Source organism: Zonotrichia albicollis, chromosome 17, assembly GCF_047830755.1.
Source record: "Zonotrichia albicollis isolate bZonAlb1 chromosome 17, bZonAlb1.hap1, whole genome shotgun sequence".
Lineage (NCBI taxonomy): Eukaryota > Metazoa > Chordata > Aves > Passeriformes > Passerellidae > Zonotrichia > Zonotrichia albicollis.
Window position 1 is genome coordinate 984,014 of NC_133835.1, and position 26,902 is coordinate 1,010,915.

Below are 26,902 nucleotides of genomic sequence, written 5' to 3' on the forward strand. Positions count from 1 at the left end.
GGGCCGGGCAGCAGCAGAGCGCGCGGCGGCAGTGGAAGAGGAGCCGGAGCCAGGCCAGCGGAACGGCACCGGCGGCTCCCGGTCGCTGGAGCTCCAGCTGGAGCTGCCCGGCAAAAGCTCCTTACACCCGAGGGTCCGGGGGCGCTCAGTCCCGGTGCGCTGCACAGGCCCTCCCCAGGCCTGGGTGCAGCGCCCGGGGACCGGTGAGATGGCGGAGCCTCCGGGTTCCGCGGGCAGCGCGGGGTACGGGCGGGGCCGGTGTGCGCGGCCCCTTTAAGAGTGAGAGCATCACAGCGGCGCCAGGCACGGCGGCGGCCGCACTACGCATGCGCACAGCCTGTCTCTGCGACTTATTCGGTGCCGCCGGCACAGGAGTAGCGTGCAGGGGCGGGGAATGGCGTTGTAGTGGACTCGCGCATGCGCAGGACACGACACTGCCGTGCGCTTTGTGGCGCTGCCGGAAGCGGGTGCGGGCCGAGCGCAGCGAGCGGCGCTCCCGGTCCCGTGTGGCCGCGGCCCCGTGGCGCCGGCGGCCTGAGGGAGTGGCGCTCCCCGACATGTCTGCCGGGCTCTCGGCGCAGGTAAGACGGCCAGGCTTCCCACCACGGCGCTGTCGGGCTCGGCCCGCTTCGCTACCCGCGGGGCCTGTGGCGCGGGCGCCGCCCGGAGCCTCCACCGCGCTGACCTCTGCGCTGCCGCGGCGGGGCCCGAGCGAGGCGGGCGATGGGCGAGCCCGTCCCCAGGGCTCCCCCAGCGCCTCGCCCCTGGTTGGTGCCGCGGAGCCACCGCAGGGCGGCCGGGAGCGACTCTCGATGACCACTCGCGGCCCAGGGCCCCTCTCGGCCCCTGCTCCGGCCCGGGGGGTCGAACCGCGTTCCGGGTCCCTGGGAGGAGCGTGAGGTGGTACCCGCACCCTTCCTCCCGTGTGGATCCTGCGAGCGGGAGCTGGACCTGAGGGAGGAAAAAGTTTGTGTCGCTGTTTCCCCGCAGAGTCCGACCAACAGCCCGCTGGTCCCGAGCGTGCCCGGCTCAGGCCTCTGGGGTCTGTGGGGATTCTGCTTTTCCTTGTCCCATTCGGTCTCCGTGCCCAGTGGATAGTTAATCCTATTTATTTGGCAAACTCAGCAGCGAGGCTTCTCCCCGGAGTGAGGGGGCTGTGCCTGCAAGAGAGTCCTTCCTGCTTGAGCACTTTGGAGACTTCACCAGAAACTGGACCGACTAATAAGTACCAATGTAAAAAAAACTGTTGAGTAAAAATTTTGTTCAGTCGAGTGCACTGTTTTGTGGTCAAGTTCATTAAGTAGTTTTTTGCATAAATGAGGGGTTTGAAAACTTACTAAATTCTCAGGTGACTTGCCTGGAAGATAATTTATCTCAAATCTAGTGTTTAAAATGAGAGTGATAGTGAGAAGCAGAGTAGTACTGATGTCTGAGTAATGATGCTTGAAAGCAGAATAATAGCCAAAACCTACAAAACTGTTTTTGCTTTCTTATGGCTCTGCTCAGCTTCATATGTAACAGTATGCAACTTGTAGGCAGTGGCCTTCTCTCTAGCAAGTGCCCTGCCTCCTGCTTTGGCCAGGCTGTGTCCAGCAGTGTTCCCAGGAACCAGAGGCAATGGGGTCCATGAACTGGGAGTGCTGGAGATAGTGAGGCTGGAATCCTGTGGGATCCTTTGAGACCCAGTATTTCCTTTGGCACATTCATCTATTAATTTCTGCTACAGTAATGCAATAAAATCTGACAAATTTGTCTTCTCCAGGCAAGGGCACCTGGGATTCTCTCCTCTGACCCTTGGTAGTGCTGTGGCTGAATGGCTTGGGAAAAGGATGACAGGAGTTTGGTTTTTCATTTGACTTTTCTCTTCTTGCATTGAATATCGACTTTAAAAAAAATGATAGTAACCCTGACATGCATTTTTTAAAATTTCTTTAACAAAATACTTAAAATACCGACTTTCTGCTGGTCTTTCTCTCAGATAGGTCTTCTGTTTGGTTCTTGTAATTTTTATTTTTTCCCTGCTCTCTGTTCTGGCAGTTGTTCTTCCCACACAGTGCATTCCTTAGGCGGAGCTAATATGTTAGGTGGCTCCAGAGGTGAGCTGCCAGGAGGGCTGTGCTTCCTCAGGCCTGGTAGGGTTAATAGCAGAGCTGCAGTTAGTCTCAGCTAGATGTAACTCGCCTTCTCCAACATGAACTGGGAGGGCAGTGGGACAAGTGGGCAAATAGCAGCTGTTCATGTTTAGAATGTCAGACAGCTGAGAAAAATTGCTCATAATGGTCTGGTTTGTGCTTTGGGGGAAGGTGGGTTGTGGCAGGATGGCTTTCTGGCAAGAATTGTTTCCTTTGGAGAGCAAATGTTAGTAATGTTAGGTAGCAGAGATTATGTTAAATGAGAGGACTTCCTTTTTTTCCAGGGAATACTCATAAAGCATAGCTGACATCCCAGAACTTTGATGTGGACTTTTTTTGTGGCTGCTTCTCTGGTTTGGGCTCAATTAGGCCTTCAGCCTTCCTTGGGCATCTCTCTGCTGATGTTTTTGCATCTCTTGTACAGTAGTAATCCATTGTGTCTGCTCTGCTTTTTTGGTTCTAGTAAAAGCTAAGAGGGGTCTACTTTTGGGACAGCTTGTCTTTGTGCTTGAAGTTCTTTTGCACCGTAGGAAAATACTTCATTTTACATCTGCAGCTGCTGAACACTACCAAATGTTCATGTTAGCTCCCAGCACTTCCCTCCCTTAGTGCACATTTTCTGAGGAATTGCTCTGTACCTGAGCACTGATTCCCTGACCTCTGCCTGCACATGATCCGAGCACCTCAACTTCAGCCTTGCACCTTCTGTGCATTCCTTCACAGTAACTGCAGAATGTGGCTCTGTTTAGTTCTTGCTGTCTAACTTTAGTGATCCAGGAGTTTAAATATTTTGGCTGCAGCTGTTCATATTAGGTCTCTGGAAACTGGAAATAGAACTTTATTGTTTGAGTTTTATGGACTTGTAATTCTTTTGTGCTCACTGGCTTCTGCAGTGTTTGAGAACTGAGGATCTTGGATCCTCAATGCTGAGACATCCAGTTTCTGTGGTTTATATGATAATAACAACTGAAGTTTCTAAGATGAAAGTTTCTAAGATTGGGAGGAAATGCATTGAAATCCAGATTATTTACCATGCTCGGGATTATTGGAATTAGTGCTCAGTTTCATAATGTCTCATTGCCTTTGCTGGTTTTAATGCTGGTGATTTCTTTCCAGGTTTGTCTGTGAGAGTGTGAGGATGTTTTATTTAGTGCAGTCTCCAGGAACATACAGTGAACATAGAGCATAAAAGAGTGTGTAAAACTGCTTGGTGAACAACAGAAATTTATTTATTAATCTACTCACCCCTTCTCTGAATCAGCTTTCTGAGAGTGCTTAGTGATTTGAACCCCCAAAAGACATAGGTGTATGTGAAATGTGAATATTCAGCTTCATGAAACTTGTGCAAAGTTAGCTGGGCAAGTGAGGGTGCTTCTGAGATGCAGAAGTATTGCAAAAACAGGAATCAAAATTAGGTGTGGTGTGACAGTTGCTTTCTTGGTCTGCAGTTTGCTGGTGGTGTTTCAGTAGTTGCTGATAAATACAGCGTCTTGGGAGGGAGGGAGTCCTGCTGCTGCCCAGCAGTAGGTGCTCTTTGAGGAAAGTTGGAAAACTGTCTGTCAGTGTGTGGAATCTGTCAGGAACATTGTTTTGGATATCATTGTGTGGAGACTTTCCAGCCTTTTTTAATTCCTGCCCAGTTAGAAGAAGCTGTGTGCTAGACAGATTTAGAGATAGTCCAATCCTAACAGATTGCAGCCATTTCCAATTCAAGTGGCAGTTGAACTGGAGTCTTAAATAAAAAGTAACTTCCAGTCCTTCCAAATAAAAACTTTTAACTGCTAAATATAAGGGGGGTGGATAGATCGACGCCCTGATAAATCTCCCTCATAAGGATTTTGCATCTGAATCAATTACTTTTCTCAGTATTCCCTGGGTATTGCTAAAATGAACAGGTTTCTTCTACAGCAAGATGAAAGGAAGTCTCAAATATTAACAAGATACAGGCTGATGACTAAATTTATGTAAGAATGTCAGGCAGCAGGCTGGGAGTGTGTGGTATGAGAAGTTTTGGTTGTCCTGTTGCTAAACCTCTTCAGCATGGCATGTTGTATATATCCTGTATCTGTTAAAAGTGTTACTCCTCAGAAGTGTGGAAGGGTCACCCAGAAGAGCTTTGCATCTTTTCTTCATTGTGGCAAGGAGCTGCCTGAGGACAAGTGATTGTGTTCTCCTGTTCCCCTTCCTTAGTGCAGTTAAGGTTTTCTAAGCTGCAGCAGGATTCTTCTAGATGAGAAAGCTCCCACATAGGCCTTGCCTGCCTTTTGCTTGTGTTGTACAGCAGTTCCACACACCTGGGCACCCTGCTCTGGGCTGAGGGGGCCACAGTGAGTGTGCTGTGCTTATCAGAAGCTCCTGCCATGAGCTGTTCACTGCCAGCTGGAGGGCAGGCATGGAAAGGACATGCTGTTTTATCAGTTCAAATCAGCTTATTTAAACCAATGTTCCTCAAATACTGTTACAGGGTTACATGCTTCTAATGAACTTGTGTCACGGGAGAGGAACGGGGAGTGCTTCCCCTCTTCCCTTGTGGGATAGGGGAAATCTTGGAAAGTGGATTATATCTCACTTCTGTCCCTTCTGCTTTGACTTCAAACACACACTGGAGACTAAGATGCTGGTCAGGTAGAAGATGAAGCATGTCTGTGGCTATAGGATATGAAAGGAAAAGATAGGAGTCTGGAAACCTAGATAGTGGAGCTAAGCAGTGATCAAAGCCATCATTGAGGATTGAGATTTTGTAGGTGTTGTTTGGTATTTCATTTTTGAGGGTATTTTCTTTGGGTTTTTGGTTTGGTTTGATTTTGGGGGGTTTGTGTGTGTGTGACTTTTCTGTGTCTTGAAATTGCCATTTTTCTCTAAGCCTAAGGGTTTTGACCACAGTGACATGAGCATTCCCCCTGCTTCAGTCCCCAGAGGAGGGAAGATACCTGAAGGATATAGGAATTAATTCCTACAGGCTGCTGCTGCTCTGGTTAACTCACTAGCAGATAAGCACACATGACTGTGTCTCAAACCACAAAGAATGTAGTTTGGAAGACAAGATCTTGCTGCCTCACTGCTCTGTCTCCCTTGAAGGGAATAATCAGGCTTTGGGTATAAACATCTGGGCAGTCAGCTAAGTAGGCAGATTGTTTAAATAGGTCTTTCCCTAGGAATGTGTATTTCCAGGCCTGGTTTCTTGTTTGGTTTTGGGCCAACGAATGTCTAGGGGAGGTGTTCAAAATATTCCCTGTATAACTAGATGGCTTCCAAATTGTGCCAGGTAAGTGCAGTTGGCAAACGGATCTTGGAGTGCCATCCATGCCAGCTTGAGCTGCTCTGAGCTGTGTCTCTTGAACACTCCTGGCTTTTCTCCTGTGCCAACCCTGTTTTCCTTGCTCATGTGGTCACCTGGCTCAGATAATGGATAAAAGGCTGTCAGTTCTGGTGGGAGAGGAGGAAATGAGCTGGTGCAGTCGCAGTTCTGGTGGCTCTCTCAGGCTGCTGTGGTGCCACCTGCTTGAGCAGTGGTTTAACGTTGTTGTCAGCCTGTATAAAGCACTCTGCTGTCAGAGGAATGTTCCTGCCACCCCTCTGGCCCTGTGTCCTCACTGCTCTCCTCACAAAACCACTGTGTTGGCACAGATGTTTCTCATCTGAGTCAGATCAGATCTCTGGATGTGTTTGATGTGTGGATCAGAGTTGGCTGTGCGTGGTGGGTGTCTCTGAGCTGCCCAGTGCAGTCCCATGGCTGGTGCTGCCTCTCCTCACCCGTTCCCAGGGCTCCCAGCACAGAGGTGTTGGTGGTGCTGCTGGTGCAGCATGAGCCACTGCTCAGGACACAAGAGTGCTGCTGACTGCAGATGGACTGTGGGAGCACAGCTTAACTTCTGCTGCTTCTGATTGCCTCTCTTGGTTGATGTTTCATGATGTTGGTGAGGATGGAACAGGAAAGCCTTATAAATATGATTGTCTGGCAAAAGATTTTGAGAATATAGAAACTATAAGCGAGATTGAAACGAAAGCAAGTTTTGAGATCCCTCAGTTACTGAACAACTGGAAAACAATGGTGTGGCTGGCTGAAGGTAGTCCCCTCTTGATGAAACAATTCCCTCTGCAAGCAGGCAGGTCCCAGGGTCAGAGCAGACCCTGCAGCTTGGCAGATAGGGCCCAAAGAGTAAGATTTAGGATTTAAAATGTAACACAGTATGGTAATGTAGTGATTCTTATAGGTTGTATGGAAATGTTATAGGATATGCGTGTTGTAGTAGATTGGTTGAAGAGAATCTGAATATTTAACACTGAAGATGATTTATTGTATTGTAACGGGAACTTTGCTCTCTTCCACTTCTCTTTCCTCCCTCTTTCCTCACTCTTCCGCTGCTCTTCTCCACTCTTCCTCTTCTCTTTTCGCCCTTACCTCTGCACTTCTTCACCCCCTCCTTTCTACATGCTCTCTGCTCTTAAACCTTTAACTCTTTCACACTTTAAGCCTCTCTTCTCTCGGCCCTGCTCCGAGCTGTGGCTGGCAGCTCCCAGCAGGGCCCTGCACCCACGCCCTTTGTGACAAACCGATCGTTTCACGCCTTGGCTGCAGAGATCTCTCTCGTCCCCGTCCGTCCCGAGCGTGCGTGACCCCGTCTCTCCTACAGACTCCCCTACACACAGCAATGCCAAAATACCCATCCCAAGCTCCTATCACTGCAAAAATCTGGTTAGTTCACGGTCAGCTTGGCTTCCTGATTTCAAATGGCAGTGAGGGGATATATGTAACTGCAGTTGTGCTGGGATTGTTACTGAAAGGAGAGCTGTGTCTAGTTCTGAGAGCGCTGCCTGGGAAATTTCCTAGTGGCTTTTCTGTCTGGAACCTGTGGGACAAATGTAGATTTTATGAAGTGACTCTCTGTGTGTATTGACTTTACAAGGATTTGAAATGCACCCCAGCTCCATAGATTTGGAACCTGTATGTGCTGTAATGAAACTGTAAAGTGATGCTGTATTTAAGCTAGTGATGCACTAAGGCTCAACCAGTCCTGAACTCGCTGCAAATAAAGGGCATTATAATCTTCATTATCACTGAATTGCATCTTTCAGCTACCAGTTTTGAGTAGTACCTGCAGTAGAAATACCTTATGAATATGAAAGAGGCTGAATTTTTGTCTTCTCAGATGACTAAGGTTTTCCTGGAAGTTTCCTGGTGTCTCTTTTTAACTGCTGTTGAGGTGAAAAAGGGAACAGGGTGAATTGCAGCCATTGCTTCATGAGCAGAATACTTGTAGAACTGTTTTCTACTTACCTGAAGATGTTGTGTAAATGGAAGCAGCTTTCCTGCAAAAATGGTGTAAGCAGAAGTGTGAGGTGAAATCACTTCTCAGGTTTAAGTGTCTAAAATAGACATTTAGTCCTGAACTGAAACTTGCTGTAATCTCTGTAATCAACCTATGTTAAAGCTCGTCTGTGTAAAAGACATACTAAGGTTGAAGAACAACTGTTGGAATCTCTTCTGGATTGTGAAATGTATGAAATGTATATGTGCATCTTGAATTTACAAGGGTCTGGGTTGTGATACACAGCCTCAGTTATGCTAACTCATGTCATGGACATTTAAACTAATTATCTCTTTTTCTTTCTTGTCCCCCCAGGTGTTGTTTGGATTGTAGCATAGAGGCACTATGTACTCAGAGTGGAGATCCTTGCATCTTGTCATTCAAAATGATCAGGGGAATACCAGTGTACTTCACAGCTATCCTGAGAATGTGGGGAGAGAAGTGGCAAATGCAGTGGTGCGTCCTCTTGGACAGGCTTTAATTACATCATCTGTTGGAAGTGAGAGTTTACTAAAAACAGACAAAGAAGTAAGTGCCTTTCCTTGGAGATGATAGTTTCCTTTATGCTGGAGTGACAATTTAATAGTTTTTTATGGCCTCTTTTATTTTTTTCTCTTTATTGTCCCAAGTTTTATGAAGTGTGTTACATTTTTAGTTTAGTGATCTCCATAGGGTTTTTATTAGCAGCTACATCATAGCAACAGTGTACTCCATGTCTTAATAGTAAATGTTTGCCTGAGCTACTATACCACAAAATTCAGGCTAAAGAAAACCAACAAAAAACCTCAAACCCAAAGAATTTAGCATTTAACACAAAACCTTTCTACTTACCTTCAGTTTTGAAGCAACAGTATGTGACTTCAAAAAAAAGTCTTTGTATAGTACAAGTATTTGTTAGAATTTGAAAATCTTTCACTAACAGCTTTTGTGTGTTCCCAAGAGTGATCTACAGTTTGGATTTAAGAGATTCAGAATTTAGAGAATGTTTTGCCATTTATTCATATTCTTCATAATATCATGATATATGAGTTAATGGTTTGGTGTTTTCTTGCAGGATATGTTGTACAGAATTGCCCATACACCATAACTACTGTTGCTTTCTTTTTTTTTTTTGAGTTAGAACTAATGTGCTCTGACCAGCACTTACTTACAATATTTATTTTTAATAACTTTTGCTTTATGTTTGTTAGGTAAAATGGACTATGGAGGTGGTTTGTTATGGACTGACCCTCCCTTTGGACGGCGATACTGTGAAATACTGTGTGGATGTGTATACAGATTGGATTATGGCTCTTGTGTTACCTAAGGACTCTATTCCTTTACCTGTTATTAAGGAACCAAACCTTTATGTTCAAAGCATTCTCAAACATCTCCAAAATCTCTTTGTACCAAGGTGAGTGTTAGGGATTCCAGGCTGTACTCAGCAGGTAACCTGTCAGAGGACTCATGAGATGTGGAGACTCTTGAGTCAAACAGGACTGCTAGTGCTGCAAACTTACGAGGAAGGTGTTTCTCCAAATGTCTTGTAATTTTGCACTAGCAAATTGAGTTTTTGCTGCTGTGGTTAGAATGACATATAGTTCATATACTTTAATGTTTACTGCTCCAAGAGGTTCAAGATTTCTCTCAATTGAATGACTGGAGGGCAAGGGGAAAAGCAGAAGCGCATCACTGTGTGACCATGTGCTTTTCATTGTGTAAAACTGAGATAAACTAAGAGAACATCATGATAGTCCCTGCCCTTGTTAGTCAAGATTTGACTCATTTGTGATTTACTGAAGGATTTTGTAGTAAGTGACTGCTCTGTGCCTGCATCTTGCTGCCTGTCAAATGAGCATGGTTATGGTGAGTGTCCTTCACTGGTAGTTTTGAAAGAACCTGGTGCTGGAGTGCTTGCTGCCTGCCATCCTTGGATGATGGATCCTTGAGAGATAGACATGTTTCTGGCTCTTGTACACAGCTACGTTGTCAGAGTGCACAAACATCATTGCCTTGTTTATAGTTTATGGCAAGTTTACCTGCTGCTGTTGGACATACATACTGGATAAGTAAGATTAAAGAGTAGCATCCCCTGAAAAGGTACTTAACTTCAGATCAGTGTTTAGTATATGCCCATAAATATCAGATCATCAGCTTTTATCAGTATTAAATATTTGTCACTGCAGGTGGCCTTCAAAGTGCTCAGCTGCACTTGGGTCACTTTAATAAAGGCTTTGTTTATAAAGGACTCGGAATAGTTATTTGTGCAAATTCAGAGTTCTCTGCTGTTTATTGATTGCTTTGAAGTCTATCACCTACTCTTGGCTGTTGTTGCTCTTAACTTGTAGTGAAAATGCATTTTAATTCCCATTAAAGCATGGTCAAGCCAATGACACAAGTCTGAGGACAGCAAGCTTCTGGATTAGATTGTGGCGGGAGGTTGTCTCTCAGCTTTAATTAGTGCAGAATACAGTCTGCTGTCTGGGATCCTTTGTTCCCTTGGCACAGCAGAGAAGAAATTCTTCACTAGTCCATCAAATAGTTGTTTCTGTGATCCCTTGCTTGCTCTCACACCAGGACCCTAGTAGCAGGCAGCTCAGTGGTACAGTTTTCTTGCATGCTGTTGGCACAAGCTTCCACTTTAACTTCTCTCCCAAAATTATTGTTGGACCTTGATGTAGGCTGATAGACTACATGTGATAGTTGTTGAATGAAATAGTTAATACCTAGAGATAGGGAGAGCTGAAAAATCATTAGCTATACTGTAGTATAGCTGTTCTGTATGTTTTTCTTTCAAGAGCCTCTGAGATGTATCTGAAACACTGATTTTTCATGGCTGTTGCTATCAACACTTGACATTCAAGTCCCTACTCTCTTTTTAAGTTTTGCCCTCCAGGGTGCTATGTTCAGAATTCACTCCAGCAACAGGAGAAATTTCTATACTGCAAATAGAATATAGAACTGAGTTGTGCACACCTACCTTGAATAAAAGCAAAGATTCAGACTTAGGTGTCTGTGGTGAGGAAGAGGAGAATGATTTCTGGGTTTACCCAATTGATGCAGGTTGCTGCTGATGATGGACTCATGTAGAATACTTACCCAGGAGGTGTTACAGCAACCTGTATTGAACTGTCTCCTGGAAAAATCTGTTCTTGTGTTGAAGATATTAAGTCTTTATTATAAGCCTATGTCCTATAGAAGGCTGTGATTAAAATGGCTTCCTTCCTCATTCTGGTTCTGTGGAAATGATGTAGCTGTTGATTTGGCTGCCTTTAAAGTGGTGGCCCAGAGTTGCAAAGGCATCAGACTCAGATGGTGATATTACAGCGACTTTAGACGGTCACTGTGGTGAGAGAAGGACAAGAATCTTGTTCCTTGATCAGAAGGCTTGATTTATTGATATAAGATATATAATACATTATAACTATACTAAAAAGAAAAAGAAGTTGCAGAGAGCTGCTCAGCTAAGAATAGAATAGAAAGAATGAATTACAAAGTTCTGTGTCCAGAGAATCTGTCTCTGAGCTGCTCCTGTGATTGGCCTTTAATGGTGCACATAGAAGATGAGCCAATCACAGGGACACCTGCTACATTTCACAGCAGCTGATAACAATTGTTTACATTCTTCTTCTGGGGCTCTGCTTCCCAGAAGATGGACAAACGTGAAAGAAAAGATTTCTATGAAAAAATGTCTGCGACATGGTGACATATGGGTGAGGTGCAAAACACAGCAGCCTGAAGTGGGCAATTCAGTGTAAATGGCATCTCAGGAGCTTGCGTACACCCCTACAGAGCAGGTGCATATAGAATATTCTAGTCTGAGTGCCCAGCTGAATCACATGTTTACATGCACAGTCCTTGAAATTGTGTGGTGCTGAAAAAGAAAACTCTGAAGGCTGGGTGAGCCAAGTTAGCTTTCCTCTATCTGCTGCAGTGACAGGAGAGAGGGTGTTTGCTTCCTTCCCTCCTGCACTGGCCTTCTGTCCACTCTGAAGAAGCAAACACTTTGTTGGTGTATTTGAATAGTCACCAGGCAACCCCCCAGGCTTTCAATTTCTGGCAACCCTAGAATATCCAAGAGGTCTTGAAGATGACTTAAGCAGTAGTGGTTGTTACTGCTGTCAGATAAAGTTTCAGTGCCACAGACACTGTTGGAAGGAAATAGGAGAACTCTCTCTCCCTCTGTTGCCTCTCCAGGAGAGTGCAGTACAGATATCCAGGTCCTCTGCAACAGAAATGTCTGGAATTGCTTGAGAGACCGTGGAACATGTGACTGTTAAAGTACTTTTCTTTGTAATTACTTCATATGCTTCTCATATGAAGTCATGGGAACAGTACTGAGGGAGTATGGCCAAAAGGCCACAGTCTGTAGAAATGTAGACATCTAGAAGTCTAGAAATAGTGCAAGCAGAGCTTGCCACTGGGTCAGCTTTGTAAACAAGAGGAAGTCATAGATGGACAGGAATGTTTGAGTTGCCTTTCTTTACAAGATCAGCACAGAAGGATCCCCTTAGCTTGCATATAAGCTCTGGTTTTTTACAGTTTCTCTAAATGATTAGGCAGACAATTCTTGAAGCAGCCTTAGAAGCTTCAAGCCTATATTGTTTAAGGATACCTTTCAACTGAAGCAATCTGCTCTATTATTGCTCAGGCAAAAATAGTGCTGTAAGCAAGGCAGGGTTCCCTTATCCCAAAGTTTGTTATTCTACAGAGACTCTGGGTTACGATCCAGCACTAATATCAAGCAACTCACTGAGGTCCTCAGCTGTGGCTGTTAATGTGCCATTATGCATTAGGCATTATCTTGTCTCTTTGTAATCTTTTTCTCCAGCGCTGTAATACAACATTATGCTATCAAGACAAAAGCTGATGGTATTTAGCGGACCAGCACATTCTTGAGGTGCTTGCTGTGCAACATGACTTGTGGGTTATACCACCTTGAAAATGTTTGGAAGGAATCTGGTAATACTGCTTACTAGTCCAGTGGAACATAGTACTTGTATGGGTTTTTTGTCATCTCTTCAGTGGTGGTAGGAGGGATCATGAAATGATGCACAGGTTGAAATATGCCTTACTGCACACTCTAATTTCTAATCTCCTCTTTCACCCTTTAAAATTTGGGCTTCCTAAGGTTTTTTACCAATTACCTCAGATACTGTCCAGCATGTGTCACATTGCTGTTTTGTACCTGTTCTGCATTGTCCAGACCAACTGATGGGTGGAGGTGGTGCTGCTTTGTGCTGCTTCTGAGCAACTTTGTGTTGAGTGATTCGGCAGTGCCAGTGTGGATCTGATAATGACTACAGGAAAAACCTAGGAAATATGAAACTGTTTCCTTTTATCCTTCCTTACTTCTAACTGCTTACAGAAGATCTAGAAGGGGGTCATTAAATAGGAACATCAGACTAAAGGTAGAAGTGATAAGAGTCGATTTGGAAACAACAGGAGAACTAGGAAGAATTGAAATTATTTTGCTAACAATATGTTCTCCTAATTTGCCACTTCTGAGTTATGTATATAATAATTCATGATGTTGCAACTAGATTGTCATTGTTTGGCCCAAGATAAATATGAGATGATGGATTGTGCTTGTTCTATCTGTTGAGTCTCACGTGGAAAAAAGCGTTACGGTGCATCTTGTGCTCATTAAGGCAGAGTTAGGATGCCTGGAGACAGAGTTGGGGTGCACAGAAGCATATTGGCTCATGTTCTTGGTTTCACTCAATAATACTTGTTTCCTTTTGTAAGTTGAACATGCTGAAATTTCATGTTAGTGAATACATCACTTAATAGTTGTGTTTCTGAGGCATTGTTTTCTTCTCTTGCAGGCCAGACCCAGGATCCAGTCAGATCAGACTGTGCTTGCAGGTTTTGAAAGCTGTCCAGAAGCTGGCGCATGAGTCAACAATTATGGCAAGAGAAACCTGGGAGGTTTTGTTATTATTTCTTCTTCAGATCAATGACACTCTTCTAGCAGCTCCAACTGTGCAAGGTTCATGTTCATCTTCCATTTGGTTCAATTATTAAAAAACTTCTGTCTCTTCTTCGCATTCATCTGTGAGCAGGATGGGGGAACCTATTAAAAGCTCTTAGGAGCTACCAAAGTGCAATAGCTCACTCCTAATTCTGCTCCATTACTCCAAAATAAAGCATTGCCAGAAAAGACTGAATGATTTGGAGCTGAGTTTTCCTGAAAGTATTTTTGCAAGACAGTGACTTTATACATGAACAGTTTGGTATGAACAGTTTAAGACACTGTTGTTTCCTGTTTGTTTCACTGAAACTCCTTTGTTTTGCTGTTCAGCCTGCCTAGTGCAAAAAACCAGTGTTAGTTATTTTAAAAAAAGACTTCAGTATAGACACAGTGCAATAGAAGACTGCCTAAGATTGGTGGATTCCTTCTGTCCCTTATTAACACACATGTGGCTGGGCTTTATCTATTGTACTTGGTCTTGCAAAAAGGCTAATTGGCTGTAGGAAGCAATCAAGGATCATTCTTAAAAGTTATGAAAGAAAAGGCTTAATCTTTATGCACTTTAACTAAAACCTCTTTGGGGAGATATTTGGAGTTATTTAGATGGAACACTAACTGAAGTTGTGCTTGGTTTCTGTTGCAAGGTGGCATTGCTGAGAATCTGGCTGAAAAATTAATTGGCGTGCTGTTTGAGGTCTGGTTACTGGCTTGTACGCGGTGCTTTCCAACACCTCCGTACTGGAAAACTGCCAAAGAGATGGTGGCCAACTGGCGACATCATCCTGCAGTAGTTGAGCAGTGGAGCAAGGTCATCTGTGCCCTTACTTCCAGGTAGGAGAAATCCCATGGAAATAAATGCATGTATGGGGATAGTCATGGTTATACATATTTTGGAGTTGCTTATTTGTGGAATGTGCAGCAATCCAAAAGTGAATAAGCAATACAAAGTGAGAGATCTTGCTGTATCCTTGGATTGTGTGGGTGTTCCTTTGTTCTGCAAGGGGAGATCTGAGTTGGATTCTCTGTTTTTGTGTAAGCATAGCACCTCTGTGATATTTGGCACCTTACGGCGTGTGTGTGTATCAGTCTTCATGATTGTGACTCTTCATCACGTTCCCTGAGGAGTGACTCCAGAATATTGGTACAGCGCTATGTGTGTGTCACCATCAAAAATGATTAGGTGCTTGTTAGTGCTCATGCTGCTGGGCTTGAGGTGACTCTTGGACTCTGCTTGGACCCTGTGGAGCTGAAACTGTGTTACAGCTGCCTGGCACTTGTTCCCTGCCAGTGAGGATGTGATGGGCCAGGGGCAGACCACGGGCTCTCTGCTCTAGAGAGCAGGGGAGAAGAGCTGTCCTGAGTCTTGCTGGGTATGGGAACAGTGAGGATCATGTATGATAGAATTGTTTAGGGTGGAAAAGACCTCTAAGATCATCAAATCCAACCATGCACCCAGCACTGCAAAGCCCACCACTAACCCGTGTTCCCAATTGCTGCATCCACAGGTCTTTTAAAACCCTTGGGTGACTCCACCACTGCCCTGGGTAACCTGTGCCAGTGCCTGACAAATTTTCCATCCCATCTGAACTTCCCCTGGCACAACTTGAGGCCACTTCCCTATGTCCTGTCCCTTGTTACCTGGGAGAAGACGCCAACCCTCTGATGGCTCTGGTCTCCTTTCATGTAGTTGTAGAGAAGGAGAAGGTCCCCTCTGAGTCTCCTTTTCTCCAGGCTGAGCCCTCCCAGCTCTCTCAGCTGCTCCTGGTGCTCCAGCCCCTTCCCTGCCCTGTTCCCTTCTCTAGAAATGCTCCAGTCCCTCAGGATTGGAGGTGCCTGAGCAGTGCCCAGCACAGGTGACAGTCACTGCCCTGGTCCTGCTGCCACCCCCTGGCTGGTGCAGGCCAGGTGTCAGTGGCCCCTTGCCCACCTGGGCACGCCAGGCTCATGTTCAGCTGCTGTTAAGCAGCACCCCCAGGGCCTTTCCTGCTGGGCATTTTGCAGCCCCTCTGCCCTAAACCTGTAGCTTTGGGATTGTTGTGACCCAAGGGCCTGTCACTTTGCGTTGTTGAACGTTATGGAGTGGCTTCAGCCTCTTGATCCAGCCTGCCCAAATCCCTCTAGAGATCCTTCCTGTCCTTCAGTAGGTCAGCTCCTGCCCACATCAGTGTCACCTGCAAACTGACCAAAGGAACGCTCACATCTGGGGGTTGCAGGAGTGTTTTGGCTGTAATAGAAGGTTCTGAACAGTGAGGAGAGTTTCAGTACCCTTAATATTGAGGTCTTTTTGGTGTGAAGTCTTTGTGGGACGAATCTCAGACTCTTGGAGGAAAGAACTGAATTAATTGCTTGGAAGAGAGTCATCTGGGTCTCCTTCCAGCTCTCCTGAAATATCAGTAACTTATTTCTGTGAAAGTTCAAAGATGTGTTAAAATTGCTGCATTGTGAAATATTCAATAGTGTCTTTTTCTGCAAGGGTTTATTATAACTTTGAAAACTTTTCCTTTGAATTACCTGTCAAAATGTGAAGTGTGGATAGATTTTTCCAGGTTATGCAGCTATTTGTTAAACCCCTGGGAAATAAAGCTGCAATACGAGTTCTGTGTATTTCCCACGCTATTTCTTCAGCTATTTTTAGCTTGTTAGATGTAGCATTACATAACGGAAAATACTTTATGATTCAGTGATCTGAAAAGAACAGCTCTGTCTCAAAACATGTGTTGGTGTTCTGCACCACACACTGTGCCTACACTTCCTCTCCCACTGTTGACTAACAGTCCTGGTTCTGTTGGTGCACAGGAGTATGCAGGGTTTCTGGAATGTTTTAGTTTGTGTTCAGTAATGTTGGTTTATGCCTGATCCATGGAAGCCCAGGCTCTTCTGAGGCTAGCTTTAAGTTCAGTGGTATTTTTAGCTGAATTTTTAATCTTTCAATGAAGCTCCAGCTTCAAACAGTTAAAATGTTTTAGTAAACAGTTCTGTGAATCAGGTTATTAGTGATAAGCTGAGAGTAAATGTTTCAAATTAAAACCATATGGAAAATTATATTTGGAAATAGGTACACATAAGCAGTGTTAATTTGTGTCCCTGCCTATGATTTTTAGCAGGATGAAACTGGGGTCTCAATTGTATTGCCATGCTAATAGATACTACATCTACCCCATCTAGATTGCTTTAAATATATTTTAACTGTCTTGGATGTGTGGCTTAAAATTTATTTCTGTCTTCAATCATTCTTGAAAATGTCCCACATGTCATTAAAGATTTGGTCATGCTCTTTGAAAAACTGGTTTCTTGCAGTCATAGGGAGAAACGAAGCAGTGCACTGTGTTGCCAGGCAGTGGTGTGAGGGTTGACGGTGCGTGGGACTGGGCCAGGCTCTTTGGGTCTTTTAGAGCCAGGTAATTCCTCAGCAAAGCTATACCACGAGGTCATGCCTCTGGACACTAAATGCCGGTGGACCCAGGGCTGGAGAGCGTTTGCTGCCTGGTGTAGCTGTGTGAATTTCTGGTTTGAAGGGAACTTCGCGGTCTGACCCATCCCAAGACTCTCTGGCAGTCACTCCTCCACCACCACTGACTTTAACTGCTGGCACTGGAGCCCCTTTGCAGCAGCAGCAGCTCCAGTGAGCTGGGGCGTGCCCTGCTTGATCCCTGCACTCCCCACTCTCACGGGCACACCAGCTTTCTCAGCAGTTCAACCCCAGGTTTCCCATGGGAGTCTCAGATGTCTTGTTCCATTAAACCCTTTTCCTAGCACAGTAACAGAAAAACAGCTTCAGCTGGTGCGTCCAAGGAGCAGCCCAACAAAGGACTCCTGGGCTTTTATCCCCTCACAGTCCAAGCTTGTGCAAGTCTTGGCTCTTCCTCCCTAGTCCTCAGCTCTTGCATTGTCTGAGCACCTGGCTGGGCCACAAATCCAGTGCCCTTTATTATGCACAGGGTTGGCATTTCCCAGCCTCCCTTGAGGGAGTTCAATCTGCAGCTGTCCCTGCAGCTGCACCACCAGCTCTGGCACTGAATGGGTTCCTCATCATCCTTGCATCTGGAGAAGGCCTCATGTCCTAAAGCTCTTTTGCTTTTCTGTCCAGGTTAGGTACTGTAAATAGGCTCTGATTTCAGACACTTGTGGTAATTGGCTGCTGGTTACTGTAGTACCCACTGCTGGGAGAAGTGGCAGATGGAAGTTCAGCCTGTTTGACTCTTGGTTTAGGAGTCAGTCATAACTACTTTTCTCCTTCTCTTCTCCTAGTTGTAATGACTTTAGAGAACTATATGGCTTTATAAGTAAGGATGAGTGGGACATTTCCTGACTGTTGCAAGGAAGTTAGCTTAGGGAAAGACAAACTGATTTCTGGGAATGCTGTGATATTGAGAAGGTGCAGTGCACATCTCTTCCATTCCTTTAGAAAACATCAAGATTGTGTTTATCAGGGAAATTGAACTGTAATTTGGTGAAGCTGGGTATGAAGCAGGGGTCAGATTAGACAGCAGGAGCTCAGTGAAGGTCACTGGTGATTCTTTGGGTACTTCCAGCGCTTCTAAGCATTGTCCTTATGGTACTGGATCACTGTTTTGCTCGTTGCTGGTCTGTAGATCCTAGCCTCTGGCAGATGTGGTGCCATCTGTTTTGAAGAAATCACTAAACTGTGGCTTGCAAGTCCTGTGCTGCTTGTAGGTCAACAGTGAGTACTGCTCCTGGTGCTGAGGGACAATGTAGGTCATCAGTCATGAGCTGGAATTTAGAGCTGCAACCTAATATGACTTGCTGGTGTCATTGAAAGCTTGAGCTAAAGAGCTGTGAGGATAAGGGCTTCAATTCCTTCTTTAAAAAAAAAAAATCCTTCTTCCTTCACATGTAGCATCCTGTCAGATGTACATGTGGCTGTGATAACTGATGACCCCTCTGGCTAAGTTATGGGAAAGCTGCTGGGGGGTCTTGTGGCTTAATAGTTTGGGTTTGGCTGGAGTTTTAGGCAGGTTCCAGGTGCACACTGTCCAAGGCTGAGAGATTGTATAAAATGGGATCTCTAGGAAAACTTGGGGCGTTGCATTGTTGCCTGTGGACTCACCTGTGGGCTGCTGATGCCTTTGGGGCACAAAGGCAATATTCAGTTTTTGAGCCAGCTCTGTCTGACTTGCTTTCTAGGTTGCTGCGTTTTACATATGGACCTTCATTTCCTCCTTTCAAAATTCCCGATGAAGATGCTGGTCTGATTCCTCTGGAAATGGATAATGAGTGCGTTGCACAAACGTGGTTTCGCTTTTTACATATGCTGAGGTATTGTAATTACAGCCATCCATTGTTCCTGGTTTTGAATCAACTCCATACGTTTGCAGGATAAACAAAACATTTCTCTGGAGATTGCCAGGATTAAGCACCTAAATAGAATTAAACGAGAGACTTGTGCCAGTGCCCATGAAGCAGCTCAGGGCAGGCTGTGAATGGTGTTCAGGTTTGAATTCTGACTCTTTCAAAATGTAAACTGGTTCAGCTAATTAAAATCTGTTTTAGCTATTTGGCATTTTGGAGGATCTGAAAAACAGGAGTTCAGTAGAATTTTGTTTCTCTGAGATAACAAACAGGAAAAGCTGAACAATAGATCTGGGAGATGCTTACGACTTTCATTTATTCTCCAGGTTAAATTTAACTTACAATTTATTTTTAAAATGAGTGTTTATATATTTATTTTTATGAAGAAATCTATACACTTAATTTTACCATACATGTTAATTTTAAATGCACAGTTGAACCAAATGCTGCATTTTGTTTTACAGACTTTTGGACGTGGCGTTACATTAATGCTCTCAATGGCCTGAATATTAAAAAATTGATACTAAATACTATTTAGTAGTTAAAGCTAGATAAACATTAGGCTGTTTGAAATTTACATCTTAGCTGACTAAAAAACCCTCTTTCTTCATTTGTAGTACAAATGTCACAAGTACTGTACTCTTCAAATTTGGAGTTTGCAAATTTGCTGTTTCAGGATTTTGAGTCAGTCAGGAAAAATTGCTCAAACTTTTACAATTTACTTCCCTTCTTGTCACTGTTTGACAGTATTTAATTTGTTGCTTACACTTATAACTTTAACAATATAAGCAACTCTTCACTGGGCTCAAAAAACCTCATAAGTAATTATTATTTCTGCAATAATTAGTCTGGCAAGTGTGTGGTCTGGTTTGTTTTATTTTACTACGATTGTTCAATATGTTTGGGTAATGTTTGACATTAAGACAGCTATATATTGCCAACCCAGGAAGAGACAATTGCCTTCCTGTGAGGAGAGGCTAAAATGTATGGATATTGGATGCTGGTTTGTGGTGTTACTGGAATGCCTTAAACTACTGCATCTTCAAGTGGTTTTAAATCTTAACAGCTGTTCTTAAGCTAACATATATTTTGCTCTTTTTCTGTGCAGTAATCCTGTGGATTTGAGTAACCCAGCCATTATTAGCTCTACCCCCAGATTTCAGGAGCAGTTTCTGAATGTGAGTGGGATGACTCAAGAACTGAATCAGTACCCCTGCCTTAAACATCTGCCTCAAATATTCTTTCGTGCCATGCGTGGAATCAGCTGTTTAGTGGATGCATTCCTAGGTAATGCTTTTCTCTTGCCCATGGATTGCTAGAAATATTAATTTAATAATTATTTTAGTATCTGTAAATCTGTTTTCTCTGTAAATACATGAATAACAATTAATCTTTTGCAAGTGTATCCTGGAACTGATGAGGAGGAGACTTGAGATCACCACTAAAAAATCTGTATGCACAACAGTAACATTTGAATGCATGAAGTTGTAGATAGCCTTAGTTTCAAATGCAAAACAAATAAATTGGAAATATAAAATAAAACCAGAGATCTCTTTCCCAAACAAGGCTTCTTTTCTCTTTCCATCTAATCACCAGTGCAAGTGCTATGCTTTAGCATGTTGTGAGCACTCACCACCGTGTTTCTAATCTTTGTGGCAACTGCTGTGTGCCTGTTTTATAAGGTGTTGAGTTTGGACTGTCATCTTCAGATCTTTTGAAGTTCCCCTTAGTGTACGATTAGTGGCTTACTGCTACTGCTGAGTAGAAAAGATGTGTTTCTTTGTGTCTGCTGGTAACTGAGTAGCTCTAGCTGGTCAGTTTTAAGTAACAATATGGAATACCTGAAATTTAAAGCATTATACTTAGTATGCTTCAGACTTACTGTAAGTTCTTCAGGGAATACATGCTCTTGTAAACTTGGAAGAGCTGCTTTTCTCCAGCTGCTTTTCTCCTTAAATGTGCGCAAACAAATGTCATCTGCCAAGTGTGAGCTGATGAGAGATTGCAGGAGACTAGAGCAGACACATAAACAGAATTAGAAAAAACCTGCTGGTGGAATGAGACCATCAGGCTGGAGAAGAGCAGGCTCTGGGGGCACAGAGTGCAGGGTTAGACTGGATGTTGGGAGGAAATTCTTCCCTGTGAGGGTTCATGAGGCCCCGGCACAGGGCCCTGAGGAGCTGTGGCTGCCCCTGGATCCCTGGAAGTGTCCCAGGCCAGGCTGGACTGGACTCTGGACTCAGAAGAACATGGTCTAGTGGAGGTGTCCATGCCTGTGACTGGGATGGAATGGAGGGTCTGTAAGGTCCCTTTGAACCCAGACTATTCTGTGGTTTTATGAATCAGGCACTTAAGACTTCTGAAGATCTTGTAGCAAGATAAAGCACCCAGAGTGATAACAGCCTATCTGGAGTGCAGAGATGGAGACTACAATGCATTGGGGCACAGGAAGTTTCTTTTAGAAAATTAAATTCAGGCTGTAGGTATGGATTGGGAGAGTGTGCTCAGGCAGACTTGAGAGCTGCAGAAAGATCTTCAGAGAAGGCTGGTGGGAGAGCTCATTACCTTCTGTCACAAGTGCTAAAACTGGATTTTATCTTGCTCTCCCTGGTACCTACATGATGTCTTTGGCAAAATAGTACGTCCTCTTTTCCAGCCAAATGTACCAAAACAATGGGTTTCATAGTGCATGCTCTGCCTGGGCTGTAACACTGATGATTTTGCAGAAGCAAATTGTTCTATAATGTGCTATGAGAAGTACTTGGGTGCTTTAATTAACAGGGCCAAAAAAAAAATCTGTGTCAAATTCCCAAGCACACTGTGGTTCCCCACTTCATTTTTCAAATGGGGCACAAGGTTGTTGGAATTCATTAAAATGGGAAAAATGGTGTTTGTCCCTTCCAGTTTTGCATATGTTGAGTTGCTTCTGATTATGATGGGGAAGAGCTCTGTACACCATGAATTTCCCTGAAGCTGGATGAAAAACTGATCTCATGTCCTGCTGCTGCCAGAAAACTCACAGTTTGCTGTGCTTTCTTACTCTGTCTTGTGTACTGCCTTTGTATTTGACTGTTCAGCAGCCAGTCCAGCTCAAACCGAGCAGAAAGCTGTGTGGTGGATGGGTTTCATCTTAATTTAGTGAGCTAAGATGGCTTTAAGGGCCAGACATCTTAGAGATGTCTCAGGAAAAGGTGTGGGAGTTATGGTTGGGAAAGAAAGGCAAAGGTGAGAGGCACCTGAATTTTGGCAGAAGTGAGCTGTGAAGTTGTCTTTGGCAAATGAACCTTGCTCCTTTCCCTCTGCCTGCTTCTAGTCTGATTCTTCCCATCTGCCATTGGTGCAGATGGGTCCTTTGGTGTTTTTTAATCAATTGCTTATCTGATGTAATTACTGTTTCCATTTGCTTGTGCATTTATTTCTGCTAACAGTAAAATGGGGAGAGGTGTTTTTGTTGCTGCTGCAGTTTTGGGGAGCATGGGAGGCATGGCTGTTGACCAGAGGCTCCTGTGCCTACTAAGGCCTGCTGTGTGTGAGCCCATGGAGCTGTTGCTGAACGCCTGCTTTATTCCTGGCCTTGCAGGCATTTCCCGACCGCGGGCAGACAGCGCCCCGCCCACGCCAGTGAACAGGCTGAGCATGCCCCAAAGCACCGCTACCAACACCACTCCGCCCCACAACCGGCGGCACCGCGCCGTGACCGTCAACAAAGTGACCATGAAAACCAGCACTGTAAGATTTCATACTCTGTGTTGGAGTAGCTGAGCCTTTGGATTCTTTCCTTGATTCTAGGAGCTGATCTGTTCTTCTGTTCAAACAGGTAACTACTGCACATGCTTCCAAAGTGCAGCACCAACCCTCTTCTACTTCTCCACTCTCTAGCCCAAACCAGACAAGCTCTGAGCCTCGGCCGCTGCCAGCTCCTCGCAGGCCAAAGGTTAACAGCATCTTGAACCTCTTTGGATCGTGGTTGTTTGATGCAGCATTTGTTCACTGTAAACTTCATAATGGAATAAACAGAGACAGCAGCATGACTGGTAAATATTACAAAAAATATATGTATACTTTTTCCCTTGTTTTCTTGACATTTCTTACCTTCAAGATTAACACATGCATAATCCAAAAAAAAGTAAAATCTGAAGTGCTCTGTTGTAATTAATCCGTTGAGCTGAGCCAGCATCTGCTATTAGCTGAGCAGCTGTTTGGGGATTTCAAAGTTTAAAAAAGTCTACTTTTTTACTATTAAATACTCCTTTGCTCTAACAAGCATGGCACTTGCAATTGTGATATTGGGGAAAATGCTGTTAAGTGAAGGAAATCATATGGTAGGAGTCCACTTCTTAGTTTGAAATCTTGATTATCTATGATTAATAGCAATTATTTACATCAACTCTATAATATTTGAAAAATTGTCCTATATTACTCCACATAGTGCACAAAGCAGTACTTGTTGGTTTTGTAGAGTGTTACAGTAACAGAAGTAACAGAAGTCCTCTAAAATAGCCAGTGAACTTGCTATTTGAACTCACATTTATGATTGGTGTGTGCTTCCCTTAATGTCTTCATATCTTCGTTGTCTTCAACCCTTAACTGCCAAACTTATTTTGGCTCTCAGCTTTGCTCAGCTGCAGAGGTTAGATGTTTTGGGATATCATTAGAATTAGTGCTCTGCTCAGAGAGGCTTTTTAGCTCTTATCTTTCTTTTGGTGATAATACTCAGAAAAGAATAATCTTTCTCACTCCCTTCAGTTTTCCTGTTCCTTGTGTATTTTGAATGTCTGCTAACTTTTCTGAGAGATCTATTAATTAATCTGTCAGTAACTCACTGGCCTAAGGAAAAGAGGGGAAAACCATTTGTTATAGCAAGTTGGATGTATAGTGGGACTTGACAGAAGCAGTTAAACTGGTGATCTTCCTTGTTTATTGTGTCAAATTCCTGTGTGAATGCTTAGGTTTTGGGATCTTCTAAAGGTGTTTTTAGGTATGTAGCACATCATTTTTTGAAAGTGTTCTTTGTGGGTGTCTGTGGTAGGAGTTTGGAATCTCTTTGTAAAAGGCCTGTGATTCGTGACTGGGGAAGCAGCTGAGCTTAGCAGGGAGCAAGGCATCCTTTGAGGGTGTGTTGGGTTACAGATGCATTTAGTGTATTACTACATTTAGTGCTTTTCAGATTGATTAGAGCATTTTAAATTTGACATGTAACCTGTTTTTTGAGGGATAATAATGAAATACTTAACCTGTAAAGGAAGGATATCAGCTTAGATGGTGCTTATACAAAAGTGTCAGCTTTAAACAGAAATGTTGTTATGCTGGCAGAAGTACACAGTTGTCTGTAATCCAAAGGCTTCATTTCCTTGAAGGGGTTACAAGGCCTTCTGTTCATATATGCAATGTCTAAAATCATTTAAAAGCAATCAGAAAGTTGTTGTGTTATTTGTCTTACAGGGATATTTACTGTCTTTCTGAAAACTGGAGACAGCTGTTTGGAATTGAGTTAATTCTGTTCCTCCTCTGTGCTCTTCCAAGCTGTCTGTAGCGAGACCAGTCTCTGCACATCGCATGGTCTGCTGTGGATTAGCAGCAGTGCTTCTGACACGAGATGTCGGTGGACTCCCAGGAACCTAGCTGTGTCATGTTCTGCTCTTTCAGCAATTTGGAAGACAGAATTAACTTACAGGAATTTAGTCAAGTGTCTGCTGCCCTTGCAGGGTGTTGTTAGTGCTAGGTAAGATCACTGGTCACAGTGGTGCCAAGATGGGCTGGCTGAAGGAGAGAGAACTGAGTGGACCCCTATTTCTGAAATGCTGTAGGGAGGCACCAAACTCTGATTGCCTGATTTATTATTTTGCTCAGCCTCTGCTTAAGGTGGGAGAATGAGTAAGATGCATAAAGGGCCAGGCCCCTGGAGTTTCTGCTTGAAGCATCAATGTCTTTAGAAAGAGGTTTAAATCCACATCATAAACTTTTTATTCTGGGAATCTGACCTGTGATGCCTGATGCCTCCAAGTGAAACCTTTTCCTCCCTGAAGAGCATAAGGCAAGAGGTGCTGTGCTGGCTGATGAGTGGGCCAGGAGGGGTCTGTGTTAAGGCCCCACCCATGGCAGAAGTGGGACTCATCAGTGACACTCAGATCTGCACATTGTGCCCATCCCTCTGCTCCTGCTGCCCAATGTAGATGCAGCTTGGAGGAGGAGGGCCAGTAGAGAAGGGACAGTTATCTGCCACAGTCCCTACTCTTAGGGAAGATGTCCAGAATAAATCTGATGCTTTACAGCTCCAGTTTGGCTATTCCTGTATGTTTTGGTCCATCTGCTATCCTTTGTAGCCATGACACTTCAACTACTACCTGGAATGTTCTTCCCATGTCTGACACTGCTGTTGATATTCTTAGCATTTGCTTCAAGAAGCAGTGTTATTTTTGTGGGTGCTTCAACTGTTTTGATTGGCAATTGTCTGCACTTAAAATCAGCTTTGCCATGTATTGTATTGTCTTCCACTGGCCCACACACACTATTTTTCTTCAAGTCTGGAACTGCAGCAGTGTAAGAACTCAGCAGCTTTAAACCCTTCTAATATTTACTTTGTTTCAATGCCATGCAGTTAAGAATTCTTTCTCTTTTAGCTGACTGATATGGTTTCTTTGTTACATTACTGGCTGGAGGACTGAGAACCATTTTGCAGAAGTATTACAACTTGCTCCTTGGTCCTTTAGAGGCCTCTGTGCCTTGGGGCACTTCTGGAACGCTGCATTTTTAGTGTGTGTTTCTCTCTCCTCTCCCATTGCGTGGCACAGTCTCAGTGAGAATCCCTGTGATGTGATTGCCAGAGAGATTAATGAGCTCAGTGCAGTGCCTTCCAGGGGCCCTGTGGATGAGCTGTGGTCTCAAGCTCTAGTTCAGAATTTAGTTTGGTTCTTTTAAACAAATCCTGCTGACACACATTGTTCTTGTCCCATCTTACTGCACACCTTTTTGATGAGCTCTAGGAAATAAAGTGCACTTGATCAAGGCTGGTGTGAATGATTACTCCTCTACCCTTCCTTTTTCCCTTGTCCCAAGATCTCACCTTTTCCCACTGGAACTCTTTAACCTCCGGAAGGGAAGTAATGAAAAATGATGGGTGGAAAAAATGTCAAACTTTTTGTAAGTCTTGAGATAAAAAGCTGTCTAGATGTGTAGAAGGGTAACTGAACTTCCTGTACTTGGCCCTGCTTTGCAGGGGAGAGCTGACTGTCTCCAGAGGCCCCTTCAGCCTCAACTCTCCTGATTCTGTCAGGTTAACTGCTGCTTCATGGATTTTCAATTTGTCATCTCATGGGTGAACTCCTTGTACCAACTCTTGATTGGAAAACTGTAGGTATTCCACATTTGTGATTGTTCTGATTTTGTCTGTCTTTGGGAAGAGAGAATTGTTCTCTCTCAAGATTAGCTGCAAGTCATCTGTATACAGTTTGCTGCTGGTGGAGCTTATCACCTGGAAAGCAGTTGTCCTCTTTGCTCTTTGAGCCCTGTCCTTCAAGGTATCCCTGTGTCATTGTTTGGATTCTGAAGCAGAGCAATGATCTTGCCATGATTGTCATGACACTTTTGGGTCTTGGGTGTCCTTATCGGGTTTTAGTTTCTGCACACAGACTTTATTGGTGAAGCTTTTTGGTGGGCAGCTGATAATCATCACTGTGTTGTGGTGAGAGAGTAAAAATGGCTGGTTGAAAGATGCCTAGGTGGTTTGAAAGCAGCTGGGTCCTGCTGGTGTAGTTGTTAGAATTAGATGGGTGTGTGGCATTTATGTAGCTGTTAGTGTGGGATAAATAGATCCCTATGGTAAATAACACCTTCATAAGAGATTGGCTACAGAGCCTCTATGAGGGTAACCCAAGAATGACAGCTTGGTGTGTGTATCTGTGCCAGGGCAGGTTCAGTGGCAGGATGTGTTTCAGACAAGCTTAACTGTGTGGTGCATGCTACTGCTACCTACTGTCCTCAGCCTCTGAGAGTGGGGAGAGCTCACCAGCACTTTGTGCCAGCATTTCAGCAACTGCATCTGCCAGTCTGATGGGCTCATTCTCAATCCTTGGCCCTAAAGGATGTCAGCTCTGCACTTTATAGCAGCTGAAGGACACACCTCAGGGCTTGCTGGTATTGCTCTGGGGTACATCATTACCCTCACCTCTTCTGGCCCTACTGTCATTAATGTCCCACAG

At 44.2% G+C, this 26,902-nt stretch overlaps 1 protein-coding gene across 5 annotated transcripts in view; it reads left to right on the forward strand.

The window, feature by feature from the left end:
• The first annotated feature begins 423 nt into the window (after window positions 1–423).
• The window catches only part of RALGAPB (Ral GTPase activating protein non-catalytic subunit beta), a 64,896-nt gene continuing 38,417 nt past the window's right edge, over window positions 424–26,902 (forward strand). For all 5 annotated transcript variants that reach the window (XM_074553861.1, XM_074553862.1, XM_074553863.1 and 2 more), the window contains exons 1-9: window positions 424–581; window positions 7,757–7,969; window positions 8,632–8,834; window positions 13,249–13,412; window positions 14,039–14,225; window positions 18,540–18,671; window positions 19,813–19,991; window positions 22,285–22,433; window positions 22,522–22,738. In XM_074553861.1, coding sequence (XP_074409962.1) covers window positions 7,787–7,969; window positions 8,632–8,834; window positions 13,249–13,412; window positions 14,039–14,225; window positions 18,540–18,671; window positions 19,813–19,991; window positions 22,285–22,433; window positions 22,522–22,738 — 1,414 coding nt within the window. In that variant the 5' untranslated portion in view covers window positions 424–581; window positions 7,757–7,786. The remainder of the gene's footprint in view (window positions 582–7,756; window positions 7,970–8,631; window positions 8,835–13,248; window positions 13,413–14,038; window positions 14,226–18,539; window positions 18,672–19,812; window positions 19,992–22,284; window positions 22,434–22,521; window positions 22,739–26,902) is intronic.